Consider the following 17,315-nt stretch of genomic DNA (forward strand, 5'->3'; position numbering starts at 1 on the left):
TTGTAATTTTTGTAATTTTTGTAATTTTTGTAATTTTTGTAATTTTTGTAATTTTTGTAATTTTTGTAATTTTTGTAATTTATGTGATTTTTGTAATTTTTGTCATTTTTGTAATTTTTGTCATTTTTGTAATTTTGTAATTTTTGTAATTTTTGTAATTTTTGTAATTTTTGTAATTTTTGTAATTTTTGTAATTTTTGTAATTTTTGTAATTTTTGTAATTTTTGTAATTTTTGTAATTTTTGTAATTTTTATAATTTTCAAAATTTTCGTTATTTTTGTCATTTTTGTCATTTTTGTCATTTTTGTCATTTTTGTCATTTTTGTCATTTTTGTCATTTTTGTCATTTTTGTCATTTTTGTTATTTTTCTCATTTTTGTCTATTTTGTCATTTTTGTCATTTTTGTCATTTTTGTCATTTTTGTCATTTTTGTCATTTTTGTCATTTTTGTCATTTTTGTCATTTTTGTAATTTTTGTAATTTTTGTCATTTTTGTCATTTTTGTCATTTTTGTCATTTTTGTCATTTTTGTCATTTTTGTCATTTTTGTCATTTTTGTCATTTTTGTCATTTTTGTCATTTTTGTCATTTTTGTCATTTTTGTCATTTTTGTCATTTTTGTCATTTTTGTCATTTTTGTCATTTTTGTCATTTTTGTCATTTTTGTCATTTTTGTCATTTTTGTCATTTTTGTCATTTTTGTCATTTTTGTCATTTTTGTCATTTTTGTCATTTTTGTCATTTTTGTCATTTTTGTCATTTTTGTCATTTTTGTCATTTTTGTCATTTTTGTCATTTTTGTCATTTTTGTCATTTTTGTCATTTTTGTCATTTTTGTCATTTTTGTCATTTTTGTCATTTTTGTCATTTTTGTCATTTTTGTCATTTTTGTCATTTTTGTCATTTTTGTCATTTTTGTCATTTTTGTCATTTTTGTCATTTTTGTCATTTTTGTCATTTTTGTCATTTTTGTCATTTTTGTCATTTTTGTCATTTTTGTCATTTTTGTCATTTTTGTCATTTTTGTCATTTTTGTCATTTTTGTCATTTTTGTCATTTTTGTCATTTTTGTCATTTTTGTCATTTTTGTCATTTTTGTCATTTTTGTCATTTTTGTCATTTTTGTCATTTTTGTCATTTTTGTCATTTTTGTCATTTTTGTCATTTTTGTCATTTTTGGTTTAATTTTTATTTCCTTTTTTCGGTAAGCAGATGTATGTTTCAGTGTTAAAATTTGATTGCAAAATTTCATCTTAAATTAATAATTAAATTTACAGAAAGAAAAACGTTTATAAAAATATCCTATTTTAGGACAGAAATTTGAAAAAGGATTTATAAGATTTTCAGAATCAGATAATTAGAGGGTTTAAATATACGTCCATTCTGTTTATTCTTCAAACAGAATTGAAACACCTCATTTGTATTTAAAATTAAACTTCTTTAAACTTATTGTTTGCTCATGGCATTTGATTGCAAGTTCCTTTATCTGCTCATTGACCGTAGATTTCCCTCCAGAAAGCAACCATCTCCTCGTCGAATCCTACCCGGAAGTCAATCTTAACCGGTTCCCTCGGAGAATCCTTCGAATTGGTGTACTCCTTGATGTAACATAGGTTTCCTACGCAACTGTTCCGTTCAACTCTAAAAATAAAAAATAGAATGAAATCAATAAATTTTCAAATTTTTTCAACACTTTTGAACTTCAACGCATACCCATTGTTGGCAAAGCGGACGTAATCGTCGACCAAAATCGAGGACATCAGCGCTTCCGGCGAGTCCGGTTCGTAGTCCGGGAACATTTCCCGGGCCCGGAACAGATAGGACAGATCGTCCGAATGGCACACGCCAAAATCGATCAGGGTGTTCGAGTAATACCAGGAATAGGAATGGTCACCCCGGAAGGTAAAGTTGTACAGGGCGACCGGATGTTTGGCGGGATCTTGGCGAGCCAGGTACTGCTGCATGGACAACGCAAACGGGTACGCGATGGCCGATTCCGAGAAGAGCTGTGGATAGGAAAGCATAAAAAAGAAGTTTATACTCAAAGGCACCTTCGAATTGATTTGGGTTCCTGGTTGAACCTTGATTTCATCTCTGAAGAACGTCAACGTGAGAGAATGACATTTACTTTACCCATTCCTGGTAAATATGCAACAACAAAACTTGACCATGTTCGATTGTTTTAAAGTAACTTACAGCTTCTATTCCTCTAACATTCTGCTCCGTGATCCAACGCTCTGCAGTGCCCCCTGGGAAGAACCTTTCCCTCAACATTTCTCGAACTTTATCGGTTTCATTTGCTCCGACTAGCCTAGGGAAGTACAGCCTTGAGTTTTCATTCAGCTGCCGCAACAGAGTGGCGTTGGTTTCAATCCAAAGAGATTCAGCCGCTCCTTCGTTGGGGACAACGCCAGACATCCATGGGATCTGCATGTACCGTCCCTGAGCCCACAAATCATAGGGAGCTTCGCTCAGGAACGTGCCATTGTCCACGAAATGTTCGACCCCTAGACGGTGAACCATCAACGGATAAATATGCCAAAAGTGGAGCTTATCAACGCTAGCCATCAAATCGTAAGGATCTACTTTGCGTAGAGCATCAACGACCTGCTGAGAGCTCATCTCAGCTGCCGCTGAAATTCCGGCAGCAACAGCTTGCCTTCGAGCTAGTCCTAGAGGGTCACTTTGTGGCGTATTCCACCCGGCCTGTGAACTTCCGCTCATGCTGATAGCTCTATGGAACAACCCTTTACTCAAAGGACTCATCATGTGCAACTGTACTGCGGCAGCACCGGCACTTACACCGAACAATGTCACCAAACCTGGATCACCTCCGAAACGATCGATATTCTGGTTCACCCATCGAAGAACTAAGGATTGGTCCTTGAGACCGAAGTTTCCAGGAGCCGCGTGGTCTCCCGTTGTCAGGAATCCAAAAACTCCTAGTCGGTATTGCATCACAACTATGATCACGTCCTCAGTATCCATAAACCTTTCTGGACCAAACTCTCCGGTCCATGCCGACTGGCCACTGAACAATCCCCCATGGATGAAAACCATGACGGCGAGTTTTTTCAAGGGATTAACACCCTTCGGCCGAAACACATTAATGTACAAACAATCTTCACTCCCTTCAATGGGTTGGTTCGGATAAATATCATTTCTTTGAGCACATTTGCTTCGTTCGAATGTCGCATCGTAAACCTTGGGAGACCACGGATCAACAGGCTTGGGATTCCGGAATCTCAGCTCACCTAGGGGTGGCTTAGCGTATGGCACCCCCAGGAACGCATCGTACTCTTTGCCGCGAAGTGTCTTCAGTGTTTTACCCTGGAGACATCCATCGGGAATGCAAACTGAAGTTTGTGCGACAGCTATCAACAAGTAATTAAACAACAGTAGGCTTATCAAAACAATTTCCCGATACATGATTGCCTCTTGCTATGCGAACAATTGGCACCTGAATAAATAATGTTTTGACAGGTTTTTAGTATTTTATAGCTGACTTACAGATGCTACACCCGATGAGCTTCGCACCAAGTTCTTAGAGAATCAGCACACATGTTTACATGTGCTTACACTGTAGGACCTACATGCTACATGTGTTCAGTCAAGGTGATCCAACGAGAGCATGGAACCTCTATGGAACGAGGGTGTTTTTTTTATCTAAGCGCTCATGAGCTTTACATGTTTACTAAAGGTTTTTTTTCACGATATTTTCGCCACGCAACTTTGTAGCTCAAAGCTGTGCAACGAAAAATATTTTCAAGAAATTGCTGTGTATAGTCGAATAATTAAGGTTCACAAAGTTTAACAATTCCAATAATTTTATTTTATGACCAAAGTCCAATCAAACAAGTTGTTTTAATAACAGCTGCCCTGCAATAGGTTGTTAGCCCAAGTGAAATGCAGAAGACTGTTGAGATTTCTCTGATCGTAACAATCTATGAGACAAATAACAACAAACACATTTTTAGTAATCCATTATAATTGTTACCATGGAAATATTTCACTATTAAATAGAACGCCAAGTTGGGCGGACGTTTAGCCTAGTGGCTGCGTGTTTGGCTCATAAGCCAGACGACCGGAGAATCGCAGGTCATCAAGGTTGGAACCAGAGCCACTGGAAGGTCATTATGCCGGCTCCGTTGGAAGGTCAGCGAGGAAGGTTGTCGGACCTGGACACAGCTGGAATGTCGTCGGACCAGAAAACCAGGGAGAGGTCGTCAAACTAGGAAACACTGGAGGTCACCGGACAGGTGCCCAGAAATTTCGTTCGGCCGAATACATTGTAACCGGAGAATCCATTGGTCCAGATGAAAGGTCTTAGTGTCATTCATTAGTGAGGAAATCAAAGAAAGTAATTTAATCGTAGCTACTGAGAGGTTGTTGGAGGACTGAGACCCACTAAAGGGGGTCCACGATGAAATTGCCACACTATGACATTGCTCTAACTTTTTAACCGTTGGGTAGAATTTAATGAAAATTTGGGTGGATTTAGTTCATCGTGCATTGTTTATATCCTGCAAGTTTCAAAATCCTGCGATCAAAATTCGCGGAAATGGAGTCGAAAGAACAGCCCGTGCGTGATAAAGTTTTGCGCATTCCTCACGAGAACAAGGATATCTCGCATCGTTCCATCGCTAAAACGTTAGGAATCGGCGAATTCCACGGTGTTGCGAGTGGTTAAACGGTTTGAGGAACGATTGACTACCGATCGGAAGCCTAGAAGTGAAGGAAAAAGTATTCCGTACCACACCAAAAATCACAACCGCGTAATTTGGGCCTTCAACTGAAACCCGAACGCCTCCGTTCGGGATGTGGCTAAGAAGCTACACCTAAACCGAAGTTTTGTCCAGAAGGCCAAAACTAAAGCTAGGCTTCGAACGTTCAAGGTACAAAAGGCCCCTAATCACGACGAGAAATAAAACAAGTACACCAAAACTCGTGCTAGGAAGTTGTACCTCAACATGCTGACAAAAGTTGATCCCTATCATCGGATCCTGGATGGACCGGAGACATGGAGAGGTGGATTTCTGCATGACACAGTTCTTGACTGGTCACGGATGTTTCATGCAGTATCACCATCGGTTTGGACACGTGGCCTCGTCATCCGGTGACATAATAGAGACACCAGAGCACGTAGTGTTCAACTGTCCGAGGTTCGAAGGGGCACGTGCTAACATGCTTGCCGCCTGCGGATCAGACACGACAGCCGACAACATCGTGCGGAGGATGTGTGAGGATGTCAATACTTGCCGCGTGGTCATCGATGGGTTCACCCGGATCATGACTGCTCTGCAGAGGAGTTGGAACCAGCACCAGTCCGCGAATGATGTAGGGTGGCTCCTTCGTCGGGAGCATCTGAGTAGTGTGCGTCCGACCCTGGCAGTAAAGCATACAAAGATAAGACTTTACCTTCTTCTTTTTTATTAGTTGTTAACCCAGGTGGTAAATCCAATTTACGGATTGCATTCCAAGGCACGGCGAGCCACCGCGTCTCCCCGATTTGCTACTCTGGGTCCATGGGTGCAATTGGACGACTCATGATACAATGCTAAGGAACACTGTACCCCCTACGTCATAAAGTCCACCTGGGGCCACTGACCTTTGTTCCCACCTCGAACTGTTTGACACACTTTACTTCAATAGTGGGAGGTCAATTCGCGCTAGTGCGCTCCAAGGCAATACTCGTTTCCGAATCCTCTACCAGCAATGCCTCATTCTAATACAACTCGATGCTCAATCCCTCCTCTGACGAGTTAGGATCCGACATCTCATCGTGTGAATGAGGTCCCCACACAGCGCAACTACTAACTTTGTGAATCCAGTCCAAGATCCAGAAACACAAAGCGAGTTGTCGACGACACTTTCTCTGTTCAAACACGCGGGTAGGAGGGGTAAGCCCCCTAAGCCACGTGTAGGACTCAGACTCCTCTGAACTCACAAATAGTGTTGACTTAAGTCACCACTCAGCGCAACTACCCGATCTTCAAGTCGGGCGCTTGACCACCCGAAGCGCAGATCGAGCTATAGAACGCCGTCATCAGGTCACACTCGCGGTTCAGGCGCATCAATTCCCGAAACGCGTGTCGAACCCTGACACCTCCGGCAAAATGTGCCTCTCGGACACTGACGTGTAAACACGTCCCTAAGTGATCGGCCCACCATTGGCCACCACTTTGCGCATCTACTCATTTAGCGAGTCGGGTCTATACCCACCGAAGCGCAAAACCCCTCCGGTTGCATCCGCATATCAGGGTCATGACCCCCCGAAAGCGTGTTGGACCATCACGCACACACCCAAGAACTGGTACCTAAGTACCCGGGTGCACCACTTCTTCCGGGCGGGTTTGGCAGACCCGTCGACGGCCTCTAGTGGGTTTGGTGTAGTTCTCTTGGCCGTACATCTGCAATACGCCGGACTTGCAGACACGTTTCCACTCTGCACCACGGGGAGGTGGAACTACGTCGCAGAGCTGCGTATGCCGACTTTACCTTCTGCGTATGCCGAGCTGCTAGGTACGTCGCGCGTCTGTGTGTAGGATACCTCCAACGTTACCGGTGGGGGGGGGGTGTGGTATCCGAGTCGAACGCGCCCTCTGCGACGGAGGCTGTAGGTATAAGACATGACCTTCTCCGCAGTCGAACTTGTAGGTAGAAGAGTATTCACGCCGCGGAGTACTCTCGGGTAGAGTGGTCTAACGTCGCCGTCGGATGAGCCACTCGACTCAGGTACGATGACATCACCGTCGGGATTCATCTGAGTCGCAAACATCTAAGACCCGTAGGTTCTTCGTAGTCGAACTCGTAGGGGGAAGAGTATTTACGCCGCGAAATACTCTCGGGTAGGGTGGCTTAACGTCGTCGGCGGGTGAGTCACCTGAGCCGGTGTAGGATGAATTCTTCGCCGGGAATCATTCGAGTAGTCTTTCGTAAAGCCCCGGACGTGTGCTGTGACAGGCGCGTGTCCAGGATAAGCTGCTTTCGATCGGCACACGGACGGGCAAAGAGGAGAGGGCATCGAGCCAAGCCAAGCGGAGTCAAGATCTCGAGTCATTAGAGGAGAGGTCATTGGTCTCTTACAGTGGTCTTGAACAGAGGCGGAGCGCACGATAGTCGTGGGAACCAAGCGAGTCTCGAGTTCCGAGTAAAGGCCGGACCTCGAGTCGTCAGAGGAGAAGTCCTTAGTCTTGAACCGTAGCAAGAGGCAGGGTATACATGTTGAGTTTTGAATCGAACTGGAGTTGCCGATGAGCGCTTAAGCGCGGACTTGGTTTCCCATCTCGGGTATAGCCTTCGATGCAGGTCCGGATGGGAATTATGGCCAGAGCCTCCACGTGCACTTTATGGTGTAGGGGTGCATAGTATCATGAGTCGTCCAATTGCACCCATGGACCCAGAGTAGCATACTGGGGGGACTCGGTCGCTCGCCGTGCCTTGGAATGCAATCCGTAAAAAGGATTTACCACCTCGGTGATCAACTAATAAAAAAAAGAGCCACTGGGAGTACGTCGAGCCGCAACAGGGCAAGAGCGTCGTGCAAATAGTAGCGTCGTGCAAATAGTAGCGTCGTGCAAATAGTAGTGTCGATTGAGGTCCGGTGCGTGCGTTAAAGAAGAGCAGCTCCTTCTCCAAGAGGCACGTTATTACAAATCAATGCAGTTAGTTCTTAGTTAGTTCTTTGAACTGCTCTTATGGATTGGCAGACCGTCTAGGTTGATATTGAGCGATATTGATGAGGGATTTTTAATTGAAGTCAATGCTTTGCGCAGGCAGCTCTCAACACCCTGATGCCAAACTTTCCACCATTCCCCATACTTTAATCTCGCTTACCCGCTCGCACTCACTGACCGACTTACTTTCTCGCGTGCACGCTCGTGTCGGATAACCAAGGGTCGTTTCAATCCATACACACACGCAAGCTACTCCCGCAAGCGCAAGCGTCCCGCCCCTGGCTCTGTACTGGATGCAGGCTTCCACAGTCACTTACCATTTCCAATGGTGCTTCATCTAAAGCTCGTGAAAGATTGTGCAGCGTTCAAGAGCTTTGACGTCGACGGTCGATGGCGCTTCGCGCAGAACCAAAAAATGTACCGTAATTGTCTCAACTCTCACGGTCGAAGACCATGCCGCGTACCCGGTTGTTGTAAGGTCGATGGTTGCAACAATCGTCGTCATCCTTTTCTTCATAATCCTCATGCGCCTTCCTCTTCTAATGCCAGCCCAGTTGTTTCCATGGAGAATGATCGGATCATCGCTCACTATGATGAAAGAGAGCCTGTTTGAGCAGCTGAACGTCGAGGAAGTAAAGCAGCCGTTTTATTTGACGTGGGCAGGAAATGTATCTCGGCTTCCCATCAAGAGCTATAAGAAGGCAATTCCCTGAAGCTACTCATCGGCATCGCGACCTGCACCTCTCCACTCCTTGGTCAAAGAATTTTTTTTGGCACAGAGAACATTGCACCGAAACCAAGTATCGAGTTGATTTCAAGTGAACAACAGCGAGCTTTGAAGATTCTCGAGGCAACAACAAGGCGCATCGGAAACAGGGCTGCTTCGGAGATTCGACCACTTCGAGATGGCAGAAAAGCGATCGGCCTGTCTAGCCCGTCAAATGCAGCGAGATCCAGAGCTTCGGAAGAATCTTGTGAAGCAGACCGACGGTTACATGATGAAAGGCTACGCGCATCATGCCACGGAGAAGGAGTTTAGAGCTGGAGATCCTTGACGCGTGTAGTACTTGCCACTGGGAGCCGTAACAAACCCGAGGAAGCCTGACGAGGTTAGGCTGATTCGGGATGCAGCGACCAAAGTGTGCGGTGTGTCGCTGAACTCCATGCTCCTGAGAGGTCCAGATCAACTAACCTCCCTACCATCAGTGCTGTTCCGGCTCCGCCATTTCCAGGTAGGTATTTCAGCCGACATCAAGGATGTGTACCACCAAGTAGTCATTCGCCACGAAGATCGCCTCATCGTTTCCTATGGCGCGTGGACCCCGAAAAACCAACTGAAACCTTCGTTATGGACGTCGCAACTTTCGGATCAACATGCTCACCTGTCTTTGCACAATACGGCAAGAACCGGAACGCTGCGGACTTCGCCGATCAATTTCCGAGAGCAGTGATTGGAATTGCGCAAGGGACATATGTGGACGATTACTACGACAGTCTTGAGCAAGTTGAGGAAGCAGAACAGGTCCAAGTTCAAACTATCTACACGCGAGCTGGGTTTCAACTCCACCCAATCGTCCAAAAATATTGGAGAAACTGAGACAAACGTCTTCGATCGGAACCAAAACACTTAGCCTTGAGATCGATAGGATCGAACGCGTTTTGTGATTAATATGGCGATACTGCGAGAGGATGTCCTAAAATTCCACACAGAGCTACCAGCGGAACTTAAGGCAGCGATGTCGTCTTCTTCCGCTCCAACAAAACGACTAGTTCTGAGGTGTCTGATAAGCCTTTTTGACTCCCTCGGCCTGCTATCCATTTACACGGTTTAAGGGAAAATCATTTCGATCGTATAAATGTCGTCTGAAGTCAATTTGAATCGGATATGATAGAAAGTCCGCCATGTTTATAAATTTTGAAATGATTGAGCAGTGCATCCAGATGGCTAAAACTCAGATGGGAATTGGTTTCAGTATTGACCAATGAGAGAACTGAAAAATATTGTTGCTGGCAACGATTTGAAGCCTATGAGAGCAAAATCTTGCGCTCTCTCGCATTCTTTCGATAGGAACAGATCTGTGCAACGATTTACAATTTATGTCAGATTTAAGCTTTTTTCCTCAGATTTAAGCTTTTTTCTTCAGATTAAAGCTTTAATCTCCTATGCTCTCAGGGCAAAAAAAGCTTAAAACGAGATTTACTAACATTTTGCAAATATATTTTGGTCACACAATACATAGACTAGAAATGAAAAGAATCTTGCTTTCTTTAAAAGGGTTAAGTGTTCTTTTGGAGCTATAACGGGATCAAATTTTCCTAAAATTGCACGCCTGAGATACAGCGGTTCTCAACCATGGAACCACCAACCGATTAAGGTGGATTGGTGTATTCAACGAGTGATAAGAGCTGGGGAAAATCCAACTAAAGCATTAGCTGTTTTTAGATCTAAAACCGAAGAAAAATATGCTGATTATAACAAGATGTTTACAAATGGTTCAAAAAAAGATGGTTTGGTTGGTTATGGAGTTTACTCAGATTCTTTTGAAATCAGAGGTAGAATAAACGATGAATGTTCGGTTCTATCTGCGGAGCTAATGGCCATTCGTATTGCTATACAAAACGCCTCAGAAAATACCAAAACAGTAATCTTCTCCCATAGTGCAAGCAGTTTAAGGGCCATTGAAACTGGCAACTCTAAAAACTCATGGATCCAAGCATGTGAAAGAGCGGCCCTTAACACGTTCGTCGCCATGTCACCCATATTCGGGTGACGGGTGTATTTCTTGGGGGGCCCCGTTACATAAAAAAACGTGTGACGCTCTCTTACTCAAGTTAGCCGCTCAGTTAAGCCACACGTTTGTAATCTTGGAATCTCCCTCTTTTCTTTCTCGCTCCGAAAATTTCTTTGGGCCCGGCAAGTAAAGCTATCAAAATGAGCGTGGCGACGAACGTGTTAAAAAGGACATAATTCTGGTGTGGGTTCCAGGGCATGTAGTGATCCCAGGTAATGAAGCAGCTGACTCCTTAGCCAACAGAGGTAGACTCTCAGATATGACCTATAAGAAAACTCCAAGAGTTGATGCAGTGCGATATCCAGAACGAATTATTTGGGAAGCTTGGCAGTTGGAGTGGAGTGCATACAATCCGGGTACACAATTAAATGGGATTAAAGACAAAGTAGCCAAATGGAATGATCGAGATAATCAGTACGAACAACGCATACTGACAAGGATTAGAAAAGGTCACAAACGACTAACACACGATTATCTCCCAACACCACAATCGAATGCTCCCCTGTGCTTAGGTTGTAGTGAAAAATTATCAATCACCCACTTATTTTTACATTGTAAAAAATTCGAAAGAATTAGGAAACAATATTTTAGAGAACAGCATTTGGACATGAAGAATTTACTTAAAAATGTAGGGAAACAGGAAGATATATTTTTAAACTTTGTGAAAGCAATAGGTTAACTAAAAATTTGCAAAATATTGTATTTTTTTATGTTTAGACAAGACGCGAATAACCAGTGTAGGTTAAAACGTCTCTAATAAAAAAACAATACTAAGACAAGTCCTGTATCGTTGCAGGGATCCGTATAGGAACGAATAAGGTGTCGTATAACGCCCAATTGCTGTACACTCAGCCGAAAAGGAAACGTTATATTCACCTGGATTTTCACGTAAGCGCTCATTACGTGAATTTTTGATCGATTTACGTGAAGCATTTAAAAATTATTAGAAAATCACGTGACCTTTACGTGAAATTCACTTGGTTGTATGCGGTAAAAACATAGACACATTCGTTCTATGTGAAAATCCAGTGATCCGCCAGGTATAGACGGGTTTGATGAATTCTATGTGATATTCACGTAACTCTGAATGGATCATTCACGTAGAATCTATGTGAAAGAATACACTATTCAATATGGCGTAGATCAACAATTCGGGCTGGAAGACAGCGAGACATTCTGTGATGGGAAAGCAGATTTTTTCGTAAGTAGTAAGAATTTGGTATTATCGTTGTTGTTCACATTTTTTGTTATTTTTATAGGATTTGGAATTGGGACGCCCAGCATCCGCGGCTCATCAATTGCCATTTCATCGGTAGTGTCTTAATAAAATTGCTGAAATGTTAATGTGCAGTTAAAGTGGTAAACTACAGTTACTATTGAAGTGAAAAATATGTGCATTGTGTTTTTAATTTCATTCGACATAATAAAACTCCTCTGCGAATTTAAAATATGTTTTAATTCAAGATGCGAAATAAAACACCCGCTACGTTCATATCAATATAATATCTACGTGAATTACGTGTAGCAGAACGAATTCCTTTTCCACGTACACGCTTCAAGTGGCATTCAACCACAACACACATGAAAATTACGTGAATTCTGTTTCCTGCGCGAGCTCTGTTTGCTACCTGAAATTCACGTAGATTCTACATGATTTTCAGGGTGGCAAAAATCTATGTACATTTTCACGTAGCGATAATGTGAAAAGTTTTTTCGGTGTAGTTTTCGTCGTTTCAGAAGCAGATCCCTGCAACGATACAGGATTTGTCTATGTATCGTGTTGCCGACAGAACTTTTAAGAACTTGAAATGAATCAAACATGTTTTGCTTAACATGAAGTTGAAAATTTAAAGCACTGTTTTGTAATCGTTTAACTATCCAACTGTGAGTTCGTGAATAGTCTTTGTGAATTTAAAGCAACAAAATTTAGTTTGAATGATAAACTTACATCTTCTACACCTCTGACATTATCCTCCGTGATCCATCGCTCCGCAGTGCCTCCTGGGAAGAATCTTTCCCTCAACATTTCACGAACTCTTTCGGTTTCATTAGCACCAGCTAATCGAGGGAAGTACAGCCTGGAGTTTTCGTTCAACTGCCGCAACAGGGTCGAATTGGTAACAATCCAGAGCGATTCCGAGGCTCCCTCGTTCGGAACTACCCCCGACATCCACGGAATCTGCATGTAACGTCCCTGAGCCCACAAATCATAGGGAGCCTCGGTCAGGAAGGTTTCGTTGTTCACAAAATTCTCGATTGATGGTCTGTAGATGATCGCCGGAAACACGTGCCAGAAGTGAAGACCATCGATGCTAGCGGCCAGATCGTAAGCATCTATTTGGCGAAGAGCATCAACGATCTGTTCAGAGCTCATCTCAGCTGCCGCTGAAATTCCAGCAGCTGCAGCTTGCCTCCGAGCTAGTCCTAGAGGATCAGCTTCTGGACTGTTCTATCCGGCCTGGGAACTCCCGCTCATGCTGATAGCCCGATGGAACAACCCTCTACTAAGAGGACTCATCATATGTAACTGAATCGCGGAACCACCTGCACTTTGCCCGAATAGTGTCACCAACTCCGGGTCACCCCCAAAACGGTCAATGTTCTGGTTCACCCATCGAAGGACTAGCGATTGATCCTTGAGGCCGAAGTTCCCAGGAGCCACGTGATCACCCGTAGACAGGAATCCAAAAACACCAAGCCGGTATTGAATCACAACCAGGATCACGTCCTCGGTATCCATAAACCTTTCTGGACCAAACTCTCCGGTCGAAGACGACCCACCAAAATAGGAGCCCCCATGGATGAAAACCATAACAGCTAGTTTCCTCAATGGATTAACACGCTTCGGCCGAAACACATTGATGTACAAACAATCTTCGCTTCCTTCAACCGGTTGATTCGGATAGAGATCATATCTCTGGACACATTTGCTCCGTTCGAAGCTTGCATCGTACACTTTGGGGTGCCAAGGGTCAACGGGCTTGGGATTTCGAAACCTCAGCTCACCGAGAGGAGGCTTGGCGTAAGGCACCCCCAGGAAGGCATCGTACTCTTTACCGCGCAGCGTTCTGAGTGCTTTACCCTGCAGACATCCATCGTTGATGCAAACTGAAGGTGACGGGACAGAAGCTCGCGTGAAATTCACCAATAAAAAACTATACAGAAGTACTCTGGGAGACATCCTTTACCTCCAGTTATTCGAACAATTGCAACTTGAATGGAACACGTTCTGGCAAATATTGAATGGCAAGTTTAACTTTCAGGGAGCCTTGCACCAAGTTCATTACGAATCAATTCACATCGCCTGCAGCCATGTAAACAAACTGTAGGTGGAAATGATCCAAATAACATGCATACATTTTGCGTGCAGTCTAGCGTTATTCGTACAGTCTACAGTCAAGGAGAAGAGCAAACTAGAACAAGAAGCCTCCAATAAACAGAGGGTTAATTAATTTAAACGTTAATGAGCTATGACTGTTCACTTAGAGATTTTTTCCACTAATGATAGTTGCCCAAAGCAGCACTTAAGTTGCAAGTTTAACCCAAAATAAACTTCTAATCACTTTTTATTTTATAAAATTTTAATCATTTTTGCAAAGTTTGAAATTTTTTATATATTTTTTAAATTGAAGTAGCTCCCATGTACATAGCTATCCGCAGTACGGAAAAGCATACACGTGTTTGTTAAGGATTAATCACGCTGTTTATTGAATTCTTATAAAGCCTCAACGTCAATCAAAAGGTAAACCAACAAATAACTTAGTTTTAAAGTTGTAAACCAAAATGATTTTAAGACCCCAGACTAGAACGTTCTTAGTTCAACAGAAGAAGTTGTGATCGATTCGATTTAAATTTGATTTTGGATTATTCAAAATGTGTCCCACCGGAGTGTTACTAGTCGTTTTGATCGGGATCGTTCGGGCTCAAAACCAAGAAGACGGTCCCTTGGTTTGTATCCAGGATGGCTGCCTAAGGGGTCGATATTTGGAAGGACTTTCCTCGAAACGGTACCAAGCATTCTTGGGCATTCCGTACGCCAAACCCCCGGTCGGGGAGTTGAGATTCCGAAACCCTCAGCCCCTGGATCCGTGGACCGGTGAATATGATGCCAGCTTTGAGCGGAGCATCTGTGTCCAGAAGATTTACTACTTTCTCAATCAGCCAATAGATGGCAGTGAAGATTGCCTATATATAAATGTTTTTAGACCGAATCAAGAGGTTGAAAATGGCGAGAAGCCTCTGCCAGTCCTGGTTTACATTCATGGAGGTGGTTATTCGGAAGGATCGAGCTCGATGGGCGAACACGGACCGGAACGACTGATGGATTCCGGAAAAGTGATTCTCGTGTTGATGCAATATCGTTTGGGGGTCTTCGGGTTCCTTTCTACAGATGACCACGTGGCTCCGGGAAATTTTGGCTTGAAGGACCAGGCTGCAGTTTTAAGATGGGTTAACAGAAATATCGATCGCTTTGGAGGTGATCCAAGTTCAGTGACTTTGATGGGACAAAGTGTTGGTGCAGCCGCCGTTCAAATGCACATGATGAGTCCCTTGAGTAGGGATCTGTTTTCTCGGGCGATCAGTTTTGGCGGGAATGCCTTAGGATTCTGGAACAAACCTAGGGAGGATCAGATTGGAATAGTACGCGAGCAGGCCACTGCTGTCGGTATTGCCTCAGCCGATCAATTATCCTCTGAAGAACTCGTCCAAGCCCTGAGGAACGTAACTGCCCTAGAACTTTGTGAAAGTATTGAAAAGCTAAAGTTTTGGCACATGTTTCCTCTTACTCAGTATTGACCTGTTGCCGAAAAGTTTACTAACAATGAAACTTTCCTGGCCGAAGATTCGCAACAGCTTTGGTCCAGAGGTGAATTCCCAAAAGTTCCCTGGATGACAGGATTCGTTCAGAACGAAGCGGCCTTTGTCTCACTACAAATCCTATCGAACGACACCCTACTGAATCAGCTCAACGAAACTTCTAATCAATATTTCCCAAGAATGATCGAAACGAAAGACACAGAAAAAACACGTGCGATGCTGAAGAGACGATTTTTCCCAGGTGGTTCTTCGAATCGATGGCTCACCGAAGACAACAAAAAAGGACTTGAAGATGTAAGTATGGGGCACTTCAATAAGCAATAAACACAAATTTAAGCCCCTTTTTACAGTTTTTCTCAGAATCCATGTTTCTGTACCCATTAGCGGAGGCAATCGACCAGTCTGACGACGGTCACATTCCAACGTCCTTGTACTATTTTGCCTTTCAATCGAACCATTCATATTCCAAGTTTTACACCAACTCGGATGACAACTATGGCGTCTGCCATTGTGACGAACTGGCCTATCTATTTCGTGCCAAGGATCTTTTCACAGACTACGAACCGAGATCACCAGAAGCCGCGATGGCTGACCTTTTTGTCAACTATATTGTTCGGTTTGCCTACGATGGGTATGTTTTAAGTTAATTTCAAACTTTTTAGATTTATGAAAACATACTTATTTTATTTTCAGGGTTGAAAAATCAAACAACTGCGTCGTTCAAGAGTGTGACATTTTGGAATTTACAAACGCGGAATCAAACTTCCAACGTCTTGGAAAGCTGGAAGACTATGGAGTCGATGATGAAATGGTTGAATTTTGGAGAGAACTATACAGTCAGTAGCAGTTGGCAGTTGGAAACCTCACCTTTTAAAAGAAAAATCTTGAATAAAAACCCCAGCTAAAAGAAACCTATTAACATTTAACTCTTCTATTCAGACTTGCCCCGGAAAGGGGCAAGATGTGAGTTCGAGTCTTACCGGTAGACAAAGCGAAATTGTTCGCATATTTTTCAACTTTTTTTTTCCTCAGATCTATTTCCTGAAATTTCAACTACCATCATGTCACCATCTACCGCCCAGTTAAGCGGTTTTTCAACTTCAAACATGTGTAATAAAAAAACGACGGCAGATTTTTATTCGCTTTCTTTTCCAATACATCCCAAAACTGCTCTTCTTTCAATAAAAAAAAATTAGTGGAATGCGAAAAATGTACGCTTTTCAAAATAATTAACAAAACTTTGGGGAGTTCAACTGGCCCTATTACCGCCCACTCGACTTTTTCGGGTATCGATAATGTTTTCTTAAGCAAAAACTATCTAAACAACACGGAAACTGTTCTTTTTAGTATTTTCCATACAACGAGCTGTCAAAACCATATTTTGGATCTTGAGATAATACATTTTGTGAAATTTTTTCCGCAAATTTAGTACAAATTTTAACAAAGTGCGTTGACTGACAAAATGATGATTCCCGGCAAACAACCTCAAGTAACCGGTTACTTTCAGCGATAAAACATCATTTTCTAACATAATCAAACTAAATGCTTCTTACAATTTACAAATTTGACACAATACATGCGTTAAAAACAAAGAAATTGTGCTTGACCGGTCATTAGGAACCCACACTTTTTTTTATACACCAATTACCGCCCGTCACTAAACGCTTCAAAAAACAACAACTTTTGAAAAAATCGAAAATTTTTTGATGCAAATCTATTCTACGAAAACAAAACTATCGTTTCGAGTCGATTTTAGATCCAATAGGTACTATCTAGTAAACAAAAACCCTTTCGGCCCTAGGAGTACAGTAATGCTTAGTTCGCTAACAGGCGTCGATTTCAATAATTTGACCGGAAACGAAAACCCAAATATTTTATTTCTGGCTATAGTTAGCATAATTAAGTGATGTTTTTTCAGTGAAATGGTCGAACAATGATGCCGACACAGAACACAGATCTTTTTTTTGGTGAAAACATCCCAGTTTTTTCAAAATACACACAAAAGGATGATTTTGGGCGGTAAATGG

The 17,315-nt window shown here is 42.7% G+C and overlaps 2 protein-coding genes and 1 pseudogene across 2 annotated transcripts; 2 read left to right on the top strand and 1 right to left on the bottom strand.

Moving 5' to 3' along the window:
• Positions 1 to 1,492: 1,492 nt before the first annotated feature.
• LOC129751994 (juvenile hormone esterase-like) lies at positions 1,493 to 13,651 on the bottom strand (annotated as a pseudogene).
• A 692-nt stretch (positions 13,652 to 14,343) lies between these two features.
• On the top strand, positions 14,344 to 15,267 carry LOC129751996 (juvenile hormone esterase-like). Its single transcript, XM_055747787.1, has one exon. The coding sequence runs from the start codon at positions 14,344 to 14,346 to the stop codon at positions 15,265 to 15,267; it is 924 nt and encodes a 307-aa protein (XP_055603762.1).
• Positions 15,268 to 15,360: 93 nt separating this feature from the next.
• LOC129751997 (juvenile hormone esterase-like) lies at positions 15,361 to 16,132 on the top strand. The gene is made up of 3 exons (XM_055747788.1): positions 15,361 to 15,582; positions 15,639 to 15,919; positions 15,982 to 16,132. The coding sequence occupies exons 1-3, from the start codon at positions 15,361 to 15,363 to the stop codon at positions 16,130 to 16,132; spliced, it is 654 nt and encodes a 217-aa protein (XP_055603763.1).
• The last annotated feature ends 1,183 nt before the right edge of the window (positions 16,133 to 17,315 follow it).

Source organism: Uranotaenia lowii, chromosome 3, assembly GCF_029784155.1.
Source record: "Uranotaenia lowii strain MFRU-FL chromosome 3, ASM2978415v1, whole genome shotgun sequence".
Taxonomy (NCBI): Eukaryota; Metazoa; Arthropoda; class Insecta; order Diptera; family Culicidae; genus Uranotaenia; species Uranotaenia lowii.

Bases quoted from the DNA above. Each gene is read 5' to 3' on its own strand.
- LOC129751997 (XM_055747788.1), top strand. From the start codon at position 15,361: ATGACAGGATTCGTTCAGAACGAAGCGGCCTTTGTCTCACTACAAATC. The intron at 15,583-15,638 runs GTAAGTATGGGG...CCCTTTTTACAG, and splicing joins ACAAAAAAGGACTTGAAGAT to TTTTTCTCAGAATCCATGTT. The intron at 15,920-15,981 runs GTATGTTTTAAG...TTTTATTTTCAG, and splicing joins GTTCGGTTTGCCTACGATGG to GGTTGAAAAATCAAACAACT.
- LOC129751996 (XM_055747787.1), top strand. From the start codon at position 14,344: ATGTGTCCCACCGGAGTGTTACTAGTCGTTTTGATCGGGATCGTTCGG.